Genomic DNA, 15,364 nt, shown 5'->3' with positions numbered 1-15,364 from the left:
AAGTCTAGCTACTATTTCCTCTTTCTTTTCCTTTCAGGCAAACTGTTCAAAAAAGTAGTCTGTTACTTCACTCCATTCAGTCCCCAATTCCCCGGAATTTGGCTGTAACTCTTCTTATCACACTGAAAGCAGTTTTCTTAGAGTGCTTCTCAGATGGAGATGTCAGTGAAAATGAAAGCATTATTTGAAAAATATACTTACAAATCTTCTAAGATTAAAGGAAAAACAATTATTGTCATGAAAGTTAGGCTACTTTGATAAAATTGTTTTCAAAGTAATTTCAGGTAAATTTTTTAGTTGTGAAGCAGTGATGTATAATTAGAGAAACGTGTCTGAATTTTAAATGTGCATTAATGTAGACAGAGCTGATTTCTGTATGTATATGTAATGTTTACATATATTTCCTATAGGTAAAATGTCAATTATTATTTTCTTTTTATAGTTGGAGAAGATGGACAAATAAAAATATGGTCAAAGACTGGAATGCTAAGATCGACTTTAGCTCATCAAGGTATGTATTATAAATGTCTTAACATTTTCCTATAAAAATAGTCTAATGTAGTTCCTCAGATTGATTTTGGTCAGGTTCAAAACCTGAAATCTCTTACTTCTGTTTAAACTTTTTCCTCTTACTTTCATGTTTCCTGATGGGCCATGGTGACTTTTATTTGAGCCCAGAAATGTAAGAAATACTCAAGGACTTTTTCTTTGTTAGTGAATCTATAAAAATAGAGTTATAGGTTAGTGATTCTTTTTAGTATAACTCTGAAGCATTATGTGCATATTCTATCTGAAATAGCACGGGGTGTCTAACAATAATAGAATACATTCAATCTCCGTACTTAATAATTCTAATGACTTCTTAATATTTAGCACCCTTTCTGAATTGTGTTGCACATTTGATTTCAGTACTAATGAAGGGGAACAGACACTTTCATGATCCAAAACTTGGTAAAATAAAACTGCTTAGAACAGCAGCTTGGTTTTCCATACTCACTGGGAAGAAGTGCCTATAAAATCAATCCAGAAGTCAGATTAATGTTGTCTTGAGCACATATCTGCTTCAGAGACAGAGATTGCCAAAAAGCTTGCAGACTGTTCTTCAGAATTATATGATAAAGTCATATTGTGAAGCATCTCCAACAACTGACTTCCAAAAATTTTCAGATTTCATTTTTTAAATTATGTTCACTCTTAGGATAGTGTTAAAATAGTTATATTTCTTTAGCTACACATTAACCAAATGTTAGCAAAAGTAACCATAAGTGATATGTAGTGATTATCTCCTGAGGTTAAGTCGTTGGTACAGATAATCTCCAAATAGAATATTTAGCCATGAGTAGAAAATTCGGAGTTCATAGAAACATTCATGAGCAAATTTCAGTTAGGGAAAAAATATCAATTTATTGTTTCTTTAGTGATAATGTATACCTTTAGAAAATAAATTTTATTTTAAGCTAATAAGAATAGGCATTTACTTTTGGCTTTATAATTTTTGTTAGTGCTAATTATTTGGCATTCTTACCGTATGATGTCTGACTTACAAGCAGCTGCAGAATTCTTTTGGAGATCATTACCTCCCCCGTGGAGCTGAGCCTGCAGTTATTTTCAGCTGTAGCTGTTACTGCTACATACCCTTTTCCCCTTTCTTTTCTTTTTTACTAAATATGTTGTCTAGAGAAGACACAGATCTTCAGAGAAATTTTGAAAGCTTATCTTACTACCATTACAATAATCTGAATTTTTGCCTGAGATTCTTCACCAGTTGTCATCCTAAGGCTCCTTTTCTTTTTTTAAATTTTTCCTAGTCATCTCCTTCCCTTTGATTACCCGTGGGGTCTACCATTTTGGACTTTCCAAAGTCTAAAGTTGAAACTTAGACTAAGTTGCTTAACATAAACACTGTTAATGATAGAGGGTAGAAGACATAGCACTTTTGGTTCAGTGCTGTCATTTATCTGTATAATGGAAAACAGATTGCTGCTTATTTCACTCTTACACAGAAAATGCATTTAGAATTCCCAAACCTGCAGAGGAAGTTTGGAAGCCCAGTATATTCATGAATTAAGGACTTTTCATTCATCAAAGGTCACAGATGGCCTGTGTCCTGAATCTAGCCCACTAGCATGGTCCAGGCCCAGCATTAAAGATTAGGATATGTTACATTCTTTTATGGATCTCTTTGGTATCTTGAAAAATTGGAAGAACTGGCAACATTAAGTCTGCTTTCCAGAATAAATACAATCAGCTGGAGTTCAGTAGTGGCTGTGCCACTTTTAGTTGGGTTTTAAACTTCTCTTAGTTTTCTTACATTCCACATATAATACTTTACTCATTTATATTACATGGTAGAACACAACATGAACCTCTGAAGGGATTTGAGTCTGCAACTCCTGTTTTCAATAATGTGTGTTTGTGCTCAGTTGTGTCTGACTCTTTGTGATCCCATGGACTACAGCCAGCCAGGCTCCTCTGTCCCTGGTCTTTTCCAGGCAATAATACTGGAGTGGTTTGCCATTTCCTACTCCCAATTTTCAATAATAGTGACCATAAAATTTTGATTGTTAGTATATGCCTTGCAGGGAGTGCAAGGCACTTACATCTTTTTAAAGTATAAATATTTAATAGATACTAATTCACATAGTTCAGAATTTGAAGTGTAAGAAAGGGTATAAAGTTATCTCTTAAGTACTACCCTTGTCTTTCATATTACCCCTGTCTTCTGGCCACCCAGCAAAGTCCCAGAGGCATACTGCATCTACTACAATATGCTCCTTACTTGTTTTCTCTTGAATTGTGAACTGCTTTGGATATAGTTTCGTATCAGTAAGTTAAAGTCTTCTTCAAGTTTTTTTTTTCAAAGTAAACATACCATTTTACATTCCCACTAGAAATATATGAAGGTTCCAGTGTCTCCAAATCCTCAAAACTTGTTACTATATTTTTATTATAATCATCCTAGTGACTGTAAAGTAGTATCTCATTGTAGTTTTGGTTTGCATTTCTCTTATGACTAATGATGTTGAGCCTCTTTTCATGTACTTTACGGCTGTTTGTAGATCTTGTTTGGAGAAATATCTATTAAAATTCTTTGCGCATTTTTAAATTGGGTTGTCTTTTTATTATCGAGTTGTAAGAGTTCTTTATGTATTCTGGTTAATAGACCATTGGATATATGATTTGCAACTTGGATATATGACTTCACCATTCTGTGGGTTTCCTTTTCATTTTCTTGATGACATCTTTTGAAGCACAGAAGTTTTTTTTAATATTTATTTTACTTTTGTCTGTGCTGGGTCTTTGTTGTGACACATGGGCTCTTCATTGCTTCGTGCAGGCTTTCTCTAGCTGTGCAGTATATGGGCTTCTCATCTTGGTGGCTTCTCTTTTTGCGGAGCACGGGCTCTAGCGCATGTGGACTCGGTATTGTGGCCACTGGCTTAGTTGCTCCGTCCTGATCGATCTGGGACCAGGGATCAAACCCTATCCTCTGCATTGGAAGGAGGATTTTGAACTACTGGACAACCAGCGAAGTCTCTTAAGCACAAAAGTTTTGATGGAATTCAGTTTATCCATTTTTTTTTCTTTGATTGTTTATGTTTTGGTGTTATATCTAAGAAACTATTGCCAAATCCAAAATCATGGAGGCTTATATCTGTATTTTCTTGTAAGAGTTTTATAGTTTTAGTGCTTACATTTAGGTCTATGATCTATTTTGAGTTAGTTTTTGTGTATGGTATTTATTTTGGAGAGGGATGGATTGTGCTTTTTTTGTTCATTCCTTCCAGATAAATGGATAAACAGGATTTTCTTAAAAGCTAAATTACATATTATGTCATATAGGATAGGAGATTTTATTATGTATTCATTGAATCACGTAATGGTATTTTACACCAGCATTCCAAACGGCTCCAATTTCCTTAACATCAAATGCCATTAAATTGCTGATCATTTTTATCCTATCTGAATCTTGTTATTCTTCTTACTCATGGTTTATGTTAATTATGAGACTAATGAGCAAAACTAAATTAGGTAGATTTTATTTAACCCATTAGTATTTCAGCTTAATAACTAGTGTCTTTTTCTAGGTTAAAAAGTATAAATTCACTATAGAACTGTGATTTTAATTTATGAATTTTTGGTTATTGTTGCCACCCACACTTTCCTAATAAGCATAGACTTTTCCCGTTTTATTTCTGGGAAAAATCACTGGAGAAGTTAAGTTGTAATGACATTAACCCTGAAGGAAAAGTCCCTGGTTATTTATAAGGTTTGTTTGATTTACTATAGGCTACAAGTTTTGAGGATAGTTATAAATGTAATCTACTGAGAGCTAAATGATAAAGTCTCAAGTAAAATGACCAAGGCAGATGGAGGTGGGGGACTCAGAGCCCCTTTGAGGAGAAAAACTAAATTTTGACGCAAAAATGAAATAACATAAGCCTGAATTACTCTAAGACTTGGAATTATGTAAACAATACTGAAAGCAGTTTATGATTTTTTACTACATGTTCATGTTAATTGTACTTACTCCTTGATGAATAGAAAAATTCCTGAATTCATTTCTTGATAATTAGAGGCAGTCATAAAGATAGAAAAAGTCATAGTCATCCCCTTCTCCAATGCAGAAAAAGCATTAATTCTATTTTTTAGTGGGATAGGGGTAGAATTTGACTATGTTTAAAAATGATTCTTACTGGTGCCTATCAAGAGTTATTTTTCCTTATTAGAGAAAAGTAATATGTAGGCCAAGAATAATTATAATGATGCCCTATCTTGTGTTACATTATATATTTTAATTATAAACTAAAACTGGAAGAAATACTGTAAACCTTTAAGGACATTTCCCTTACTGTATTCAAATGGATTAAAGAGATGACAAAACATGAAAGCTATGTATAATGAATTTAGTAAAGGAAATATAAATACTGTAACACAAGGCAGAGTGTGCTGGTTGCCTTAAGGCATTGTGGGAAGACAGGAAGGCAGAGATGAATGCTTTGAGGGGAGAGAAGGTATCAGAATACCTTCTCTGGTAAATACTGCAACATCTTTTAACTAGACTTTGCAGGATAAAGAAATTAGGTAGGGAGAAGGGCTTGTTGACAGTGCAGCAAAGCTCTGGAGGAAGTTAGATGATCAGAGGCACAGAGACCTACCAGCATAAGGCCTGGGAGTCAGGTGAGTGGGAGCAGACCCCTTGGGCTAGAGTGTAGGCTGTGTGAGGGATGCTACTGTCAGAGGGATCAAGACACAGATAGCCTCAGACATTAAATGAAGGGGGTTGGAGTTTATACTTTTTCTTTTTAAATATTTCTTTTTATTTATTTGACTGTGGTCTTAGTTGGAGAATGTGGGATCTAGTTCCTTCACCAGGAATTGAACTCAAGGGCCTCCTGCATTGGGAGCAGGGAATTCTAGCCACTGGACCACCAGGGAAGTCCAGTTGGATTTTGTCCTATAACCATATAAAAATCTTTAAAAGATGAGCAGGAGAGTAAGAGATAAAGCCTGTTTCTTTAGGTAGATTTTGTTGTTGTTTTAGTTGCTAAGTCATGTCTGACTCTTGGCAACCCCATGGACTGTAGCCTGTACGTCTCCTCTGTCCATGGAATTTCCCAGGCAAGAATACTGGAGTGGGTTGCATTTCGTTCTCCAGGGAATCTTCCTGTCCCAAAGACTGAACCTGCATCTCCTGCTTGACAGGTGGATTCTTTACGACTGTGCCACCTGGGAAACTCTTTAGGAAGATTACCTTAGCAGTAGGATGTAGGATCAATTAGAGGAGGGGGAGGTTACATTGGGGTGACTGGTACAGAGGTTACTGAGGTGTTCTCTACTAGTGTGCAGTGAGGCTTGAACAGAGGTGGTGATGAGAGTGGTTGGAAAAACTGCGTAGTTCTCAGCGGCTGAGAGGAATGAATCACCCTGTAAGAGGTGAAGAATTCAGAGAAGAATGAATAAGGGAATACATGGGGAGGGATAATATACAAATATGTAGAGTTTGAAGTTTTTGCATGTCTTTGGAGTAGATGGAAATTTGTTAGAACTCAGAAATAAAGGCTGAAATATTAATGTGAGAGTCTGCTACAGAAAGGTGAAAGGTGAAGCTATGGAGGAAGCTGAGATCCCTAAGAGAGAGGTGACTGAGGATAGAAAGTAAAGAAACACATGCCTTCATTTTAGCTTTTTTTCTCTGTACTGACCTGGCGACATACACAGCCAAAAAGTTTTTTTTTTTTTTTTTTTGAGGAATATATTCCACTTGATGTTACTTATTTGTTAGTACATGTCTCTACAAATAGAATGAAAGGGAGATAATTCTTTGTTTTTGAATTCTTAATGATTTGACCACCAAAAAAATTGAAAAGCTTCCTGGCAAAATGTTGCAGCATATTTTAACTAGGTTTTAAAGGATAAAGTGCCTACTCCCATGAGCAACACAATAACAGTTAATGGTTGCTTATTTCATTACAAAGTAGTAGTAGTGGTTACTAATAGATAGTGCTTATATAGTGCCAAGCTCTTCTCTGCCTTCTTACGTTCACTCGGTGTAGACCTATACTGCATTCAACACAGAGGTAGCTAATGCTTCATGGTAATAGTGAAGAGTTTGTTTCAAGAGCATTCTTAAAAACATGCAAAAACAACATTTTGGGGGATACCTTTAGTATGAATGTGAAAAACATGGTATATTTGACTATACTTCCTTAAAACAATTGAAATACATTTTTGTCTCCTCTTCTGTGGTTTAAAATGCCTTCAACAGGTTGAAAGAATTTAGATAATTTGTTTTACAGAGAGATAAGGGTCTGACATTTAACACAACCCCAGGTGCATGTGGTTTCTTAAAAAATGTCAAAAAGATCACATGATCTTAGTGTACAAAGTCAGAAAAACAAGATCTTTTTGGGTGTCTTAACTGAAATGGAGCATAAATAAAAATTCCCAGTATAAAAAGCAAGAAATCAATTATTACAAAACTACGTTTTTTGTCCATTTTTGTTAAAGATGAAATTAATAACATCTCATTACATGATTTGCTAAATTTTTTGTTGTAAAGTTTTTTAACCTGAAGGCTATATTATTATTTCCATACTGACTTTGCAAAGTGAAGTGTAGCTTTAATAAATGTTTTTAAAAAACATTTAAAAATATTAGAGATTTGTTTCAAATGCTAGTGAGATGGATTTTTTTATTATAGAAATCATTGTTTTCATTATGAAGCTAATTCATCCACATTCAATAATCTTCTCCAGAACCACCTAAATCAAAGTTGTATAGCAATAGACATTCATATATATATAGGAATTTCACACTTAACATTTTATTCTAAATGTAAAGAATGCATGTAAAGACGCATTCTCTTAGTTCTTGATGTTATATACATTTTGAATATTGCTGATTAGGCAGCTGTAACTAATAAGGCAGCTATTGATCTTATTTAGGATTGCTTATTTATCATAAAAAAATTCCTTGTTTGTTTTTGGATTGAAGGAATGTGGTTAAAAACCACATATTTTAACAAAAGAATTGTTTAAATTTTCCTTTATAAGCTTATTTTGTTTTATTCTTTAAGTTACTATACCTGTTTCTTTGACAGTATTATTGTTTAAAAAATTATCTTATAAGCAGGAAATGAATGATCTCCACATCCCAACACGGGAGGTAAGTATTCTGAAGATTTATAAGGTTTATAAACAAGGAAATGGTGACACAGCTGACTTAATGGAGCCACAGATTCAATGTGAAAGAGGACAGAAGAGTCCCTAGCTCTTCATCCTATACCCCAAACCATGTCTTTTACCACAACTAAAGGGCTAGAGTCACATCCTGTATAACTCAATGGGAGTTGTGTTTACTGAATTATTTCCTTGGGGGTAGATATTTGTCATAGTTTTGTATACACTGAGGAAAGTGTAATTTTACTGAGTGTATTCATGAAGCTTTGATAATTGATAATTAAAATATATAAATTTACTTTTTTGCACAATAATTACAACTGTAATAATGGAATAAAGAAGGAACCTATAATTTACTCCCTCATTTCCTTACAGTGCTTACCAAGAATCACATTTGGAATATCTGAAATTTTGATTTACATTTTCTGGAGGGTTTATTAGAGTTGAACTCCGTTCATTTGGAGATTACTCTGAAGCCCAGGTCAGCTCCTGGCTACTCCCAGATAAAGTTCCAAGAGAATGTAGTTACTAAGAATAGAAGAAGTACCTTCTGAGGTGAACCATCTCATTGGCCATCTGTAGGTTCCTCCGAATCAAAACAATCCTAGGTGTCACCAACTGACCAGGAAATTTAGACCCAGTATAATATCTAACCTATACCATGGAAGGAATGCTTATGGAGTTTTTTGGATTAGGTCTGAATCAGATTTTCTAAGTCCTCTAAGTCTGGTTCCCATCACTTCATGGCAAATAGAAGGGGAAAAAGTAGAAACAGTGACATACTTTATTTTCTTGGGCTCCAAAATCACTGCAGATGGTGACTGCAGCCATGAAATTAAAAAAGATACTTGCTCCTTGGAAGGAAAGCTATGGCAGACCTAGATAGGGTATTAAAAAGCAGAGACAATACTTTGCTGACAAAGGTCCATATAGCCAAAGCTATAGTTTTTCCAGTAGTTATGTACGGATGTGAGAGTTGAACCATAAAGAAGGCTGAGCGTGAAAGAATTGATGCTTTTGAACTGTGGTGTTGGAGAAGACTCTTGAGAGTCCCATGGACAGTAAGGAGATCAAACTAGTCAGTCCTAAAGGAAATCAACCTTGAATATTTTTTGGAAGGACTGATGCTGATGCTGAAGCTCCAGTACTTTGGCCACCTGGTGCAAAGAGCTGACTCATTGGAAAGGACCCTGATGCTGGGAAAGACTGAAGGCAGGAGGAGAAGGGGATGACACAGAATGAGATGGTTAGATGGCATTACCGACTCAATGGGCATGACTCTGAGTAAACTCCCAGAGATAGTGATGGACAGGGAAGCCTGTCAGTCTGTGGAGTTGCAAAGAGTCAGACGTGACTTAGCAAAGTCCTGTAAAGCACTGAGTGTTGTTTTAGTTGCCAAGTCTTCTGTGACCCCATGGGCTATTGACTCTTCTGTCCATGGGATTTCCCAGGCAAGAGTACTGGAGTGGGTTGCCATTTCCTTCTCCAGGGAATCTTCCCGACCCAGGGATCAAACCCAAATCTCCTGCATCTTATACATTGGCAGGCGGATTCTTTACCACTGTGCCACCTGGGAAACCCAATTACAGCATTTTTCTTACTGAAATTTTCTCCCTGTTGATTGCTGATTGCTCCCTGTTGATTCAATCTGTTGTGTTTTCTATTTCAATAAACACATCTTACTGATTGCTCATAAATCCTTAGATTTAGATTTCATTTTACTGTGAATGTAAATTCCTGAAGGATTTATTCACTCATTCACATAAAGTTAGCCTGACTTAGGAATCCTAGACAATTTTTAAAGGCTTGAATTTATAAATATAAATGGGTTAATATTTTATAGGTTAATTTTATAACCTTGATTCACTTCCCTAATGAATAGATTCTACTGAATAGGTAATCGGGTCAGACAGTGGACTACAGATAACTTAATGCTCTCAATTGATATGATATTCATTTTTTAAAAGATAGGCTCAAACAAAGCATAGTCTTCCAGAAGATATCAGGTAATCTGCAAAGTAATCAAATTAAAAAATACTTAAATCTTATCTCTAGGATTCCTATCCTAGGAATCGCTAAATTCCTGCCCTAGGAAATTGAAAACAGTATGAAATTTAATGTTGTTTGTAGTATGGTGGGTAAATCAAATTTGTACCTTTCCTGTGGAAGTGGAGTCAACTTTATCCTGGCAATACTTTAGCCTAACTTCCAGGCCAAAGCCACACTTGATAGACAGCAAAACTTTCCCTAACCTCATATTTACTTTGCCTTTTATGTTTCAGTATCAGGCTATATACTCTGGTTTGGATAGGCCATTGAATAAGGAGGAAATGAAATGATACCTCAAATTGATTTTTTGACTTTCCTAACAGTCTCCATTTTATAAAGCATGATAATTAAAGTTTATCTTTTTTTTTTTTTTCATTTTACAGGAACACCAGTGTATTCAGTAGCATGGGGCCCTGATTCAGAAAAGGTTCTTTACACAGCAGGCAAGCAGCTGATCATTAAACCACTTCAACCAAATGCTAAAATTTTACAGGTACTTCTCAGGCATTTATAAATTGTTATCAGGATCTGCCAGACTGCTCAGTAAGAGGTCACTTTCTTAGGAGTCCCTTTCTCCTGGGTGGTCTTGTTATAGTCGAGGCCTTTAAGTATGTGGTTTTATCAGCCTTTACTACAGAACAGGGAATACCTGTTGATGTTTCCAACAAGGTTCACTTCGCTCTTATTCCAACTCTCATTATACCAGTAAATCATAAATATGTTTACATGATTTGGCACAAAATTCAAATTAGCACAGTCAGCCTCACATGTATAGATTTGAGACAGGATGGGACTAAATCGTAAAACTTTAAGAACTTGTTTAGACTGTTTTTTATCATCTCTAGTGTCTTCTTCCCCCTCCTCCCCATTGTCTGTTCAGTACCCTTGAACTTTCTCTAAGACCCTAGAATTCTTTTAGTATTTATTTAAAGTGGCTTGGGGGTAGTCAATGTAATGCTTAGAACAAATTGGGTATATATAATTTTACCAGTTACAGGGAAGCAGAACAATAGTGGCAGTTAAGACAGGTCAGGGTAGGACAAATTAATGGAAAACCTTTAAGCCTATCTCTGAGATTTTGATGTTTGATTTCAGTGTGAAGAGGCAGAATCATTTTCTTCATATTTTGATAGTAACACAGTATAGTGTAGGTAATAGAAATATAGGTTTTTTAGTTAGTCACCTAGGTTCAAATGTTCATTACTTATATGTAACTTTAGGCAAATTATAAAATATCTCAGAGCTTAAGCTTTCTCATCTCTTAGATGTGATCCTAATACCTAATTGATAGGATTGTTGTGAGGATTAAATGAGTTAAATTACAAAGTACATAGGACAGTGCTTATAATAAAAATATTGAGTGTACACAGTAAAGAGCAGTTGTTATTGTTGATGTTATGGTGTTATTATATCATCTGTAACTTTTATTCAGCTGCTAATAAATTAGAGCCAAGGAGGCCAGTTAATAGGTCAGGGATTTGGTGCTGGAGATTCACTGGCTACAGAAGGGATAAAAGTGTTTTAAGAAGAAACATCAGGGTTTTTAGTTTGTTTTTTGCCATGCTATGTGGCTTCTAGGATCTTAGTTCCTGGACCAGGGATTGAACCTTAGTTCCTGGGTTCCTGGCAGTGTAAGCTCAGAGTCCTAACTACTAGGCTACCAGGGAATTCCCGAGAAGCATCGTGTTTAACAGTTCAGTAGATAGAGAATTCGGAGAGTAAGGATATAGAAATGACTTTGAGGTTACATATTAGTCACTTCTGTGTAGAATTATGCTATACATATTCCATACAGTCATCGTGTATTTACATTTTTACTGCATGCGGAACACTCTGCTAAGAACTGTGAAACAACAGAAGGGGAAGAAGCTAGGGAAGAGGACTGGTTCTTCCTGCCTTTAGTCAAAGTCCTTCCATACCACTTATACCCTGAAAATGTTCTTTGAAATCATACAGCAAAAGCAGTATGAATCTTTTAATGAATGATTAATGAATCTTTTAATTTATAAATACATGATTTGTTTGTGCTGTGCTGTGCTTAGTCGCTCAGTTGTGTCCAACTCTTTGCAATCCCATGGCCTGTAGCCCGCCAGGCACCTCTGTCCATGGGGATTCTCCAGGCAAGAATACTGGAATGGGTTGCCATGCCCTCCTCCAGGGGATCTTCCCAACCCAAGGATTGAACCCAGGTCTCTCGAATTGCAGGCAGATTCTTTACCATCTGAGCCACCAGGGAAGCCCGTGATTTGTTCAGATACCTGTAATTTAGCATATATAAATTAAACTCAGGAAGATGATTATGTCACCATTGATAAAGTTCTGGTTTTGTGGCTCAGTGAAACCTTTGACTCAGGAAATAGTGGAGGGAAAAATTCAGCTAGAGTGAAGGAGTTAAAGGAGTTAAATAGAATTCGTAATTTAATGCAAATCTTCTATTCCTTTTGGAAAACTAAAGCTCCAGCAGTTTCTCCTTGGGTATAAATATATACTCAACTTTAGATTGTTCACAAAAAAGAATGCTTACTTAATTCTTGCTTGTAGAATACAGTTCAAAAGTGTACACCTCATTTCCTTTAAGAGCTTTAGGGACTCTTCTAGAGGCCCAGAACTTGGTTTCACAGTGAAGAAACTTCTGTTTATTTAGTCAGTCAGTGATAATGTGATGCATACTTACTATATCTCAGGCACTCTGTTGAGTGTAAGCCTTGTACTATAACATATTCAAAGTGAAACAGAACATAGTTTCTGGTTTCAAGGAGCTCATGGTTCAAAGGAATTTCACAAAATGCCTAATACCTTAAAAAATAATTGAAAACTGTATGCATTATGTATAATGTGTAAAATATGTATTGTATAAGTGATATCCTAAATTACAAGGAAAATTTAAACCGTATTTTGTTCCTAACATTTAAATATGAAAATTTTATTTTTTTAACTTTAAAATAAAACTCTTTGAGAATATTTGCATGTGTGTATCTTTATATATCTATGTTTGTATATTGAAATTTTTATCTTAGCAGTTTATTTCAGGACAGTGGCTTAATTTAAAGTAATTTGTGAAAATTATTGCTTTCAAACATTTGTTTTTGACAGTGTATATTTTTATGTATTTTGAATAAAGCAAGTTATGAATTATTGCTTATTCTTAGGGCTTGCTGCTGCTGCTTATTTGATCCTAATTTGATGTGGTTTTTTTTTTTTTTTTCCATATACATGAAGAACAATAGATTGGGAAGGATCTATAGAATGAAAATCCTTGAAATCAGTCACTCTTTGATGCAAACTTAGTTGACTCAGACATTAAAACATACCTAAGAGTCTTCAAGAAAAATTCTTTTTCAGTTATATTATTCAAATATAGTGAAAGATTAATGGCTTTTAATTACATGTGTGGTAATAGCTAAATGAGCACATAAATTATATTTAAGAGTGATAAGACATCCATATTTACTTTCTAGATTGTCCAATTTTGGGGTGACTTATGTAGATATATACACAAATACGTATGTATTCTGTATATGTATAGAATATATATTTCTGTAGAAAGCCTCTTTTTTTATATAGTAAATATAGCAGAAGGTTCTCAGAGTAGTTAGTGTCTATTCTAAGGACATAAAGGTAAAGAGAATGAATCTTAGGGGAATGAACAGGAGAGAATAAAGAGAGTAATAAAGAGGATGTCCATGTAGTAGAAGATGTTTTTAAAAAAGAAAAGAATTAGCAAACAAAAATGAAAGCAGTATCAATAACAGCATCAGCTGTGCAAAGGGAGAAAAACTTGGATTTAACTAAGTTCTGGAGTACATAACATATGTTCATATTCATTGCATTATCATCACACAAACTTCAACTTGTAACAGTTCAACAGCAAGTGATTTTCCATCTGGGGTCCAGGCTATTGAGGAGGCTTATAAGGATGTAAGTTATATAGTGGATGTCATAGCGCAAGGTGCTTTTCATTAGTTTAAATCAGAAATGAAGCAAACAAATAGCTTGTGCATAATGGCTATGAAAGGAAGATAGAAGTTTTCTCAAAGAAGACTAGAGAACACTAGAAAGAGGCTGAAAAAAAAAGTCTTAGAAAGTTTTCAGTGCCCTTGCAGTTATAATTTATATCTTATTTTTTCTCCTAGTGGAAAGCTCATGATGGCATTATTTTAAAAGTAGATTGGAACTCTGTCAATGATTTGATTTTATCTGCTGGCGAAGACTGTAAATATAAGGTATGTTTGAATTTATCAACTGGTTGAAAGAATCGAATTTTGGTGAAAAGTATTTAGCATATATGAATATTCTTTAAGTCCTTCACTTTAGCCATATCTTTTAATCTAACAATTTAGGAAATTGTTATTTTATAATTTTCAGTGATATTTTGAAGTGTTGCCTTTCTCCTTGGCCTATTTCATTGACCTATAAAATTTGATTTAATGAGTAGTAACATGAATACAATGCCTTGTTTTAGTGACTATTTAAATCAATTTAAGGTTTAAAAAGTCAACCATACAGGTTTATTAAACATTAATCAGCTCCAGACCAAAATAATTTGTGAGGAAGAATAAGATTTATGGTAAATATAGTTGGAAAAAATTTGGCTCAAATAAATACTTTCAGGGAAAGTTGATAGAGCACTTACTGAACAAAAAAATTTAAACGTTATTATTAAATTTAAATTAGTAAATTTATTTTAAATTTAAATTATTAAATTTAAAAGGATTACAGTGGGTAGGTTTTAGAATTAATTAAAGAATTAGTAAAATCCAAAATTATCACGATGTTACTGTAACTTTTTCTTTGAGATATTTAGGTTTCCAGGAATACAGCTTCCCCCACCCCCCGAGTCCCCCCAACCTTTGTGGATAGTAAAGACATGTAATTGCTAATATTATAAAGTGATGATTTCTAAATCTTTACTTGATATTTCATTGGAAGGCAGACTTGTTTGTAATAATGTGGTGACTGCTATAAAAGATTTTTAAAATTTACTTTTGTAGGTATGGGATAGTTACGGCCGCCCTCTCTACAGTTCTCAACCTCATGAGCATCCTATTACCTCAGTAGCCTGGGCTCCAGATGGAGAATTATTTGCTGTTGGATCATTTCATACTTTACGCTTGTGCGATAAAACTGGGGTAAGTCATAGTGGTGAGCAATCACAGATGTGCTGTCATAAATGTGATAATGCACAACACACCTAGTTTTTAGTCTTTAAAAAACATTTTCAGTGATGCATTTGACTGCATCTTTCTGATTTGTCTTCTTAATATATTGGTTCAATCAATTCCAGATTTATGGGACCATCCAAGCTCTTTAAGTTCAGTTTGAAGACTGAGTATGTTCTCTACTATCGTCTTTCTGAAAATACTTATTTTAAGCATATTTGTGAAAGATAGTAAAGTGTTAAAATTTATACCCAATCAACATAGAGAGTTGAGTTTTGAACTTCTTTTTTTTTTAACTGTCAATGTGCTTCATACAAAAATTTTGGTTGCATATTTTTGGTAAAGAATTGATAGTAAATTTTTTAAATGGTCATTTTAATACCAAAGATTTCATATTTGAATGCAGGTATGAGTTTTCTCTCATAAGAGAGTATGCCCTGTATACAAATCCTGTTTAAAACATAGGCAAACAAC

The 15,364-nt window shown here is 34.6% G+C and overlaps 1 protein-coding gene across 5 annotated transcripts in view; it reads left to right on the top strand.

Annotated features, from left to right (window-relative positions):
• IFT80 (intraflagellar transport 80) overlaps window positions 1–15,364 on the top strand; it is a 113,289-nt gene that overhangs the window by 26,899 nt on the left and 71,026 nt on the right. For all 5 annotated transcript variants that reach the window (XM_061168238.1, XM_061168235.1, XM_061168236.1 and 2 more), the window contains 4 exons: window positions 443–511; window positions 10,115–10,224; window positions 13,865–13,954; window positions 14,723–14,860. In XM_061168238.1, coding sequence (XP_061024221.1) covers window positions 443–511; window positions 10,115–10,224; window positions 13,865–13,954; window positions 14,723–14,860 — 407 coding nt within the window. The remainder of the gene's footprint in view (window positions 1–442; window positions 512–10,114; window positions 10,225–13,864; window positions 13,955–14,722; window positions 14,861–15,364) is intronic.

This window comes from Dama dama, chromosome 19 (assembly GCF_033118175.1).
Source record: "Dama dama isolate Ldn47 chromosome 19, ASM3311817v1, whole genome shotgun sequence".
Taxonomy (NCBI): domain Eukaryota; kingdom Metazoa; phylum Chordata; class Mammalia; order Artiodactyla; family Cervidae; genus Dama; species Dama dama.
This window is presented reverse-complemented; position numbering and strand designations above follow the sequence as displayed.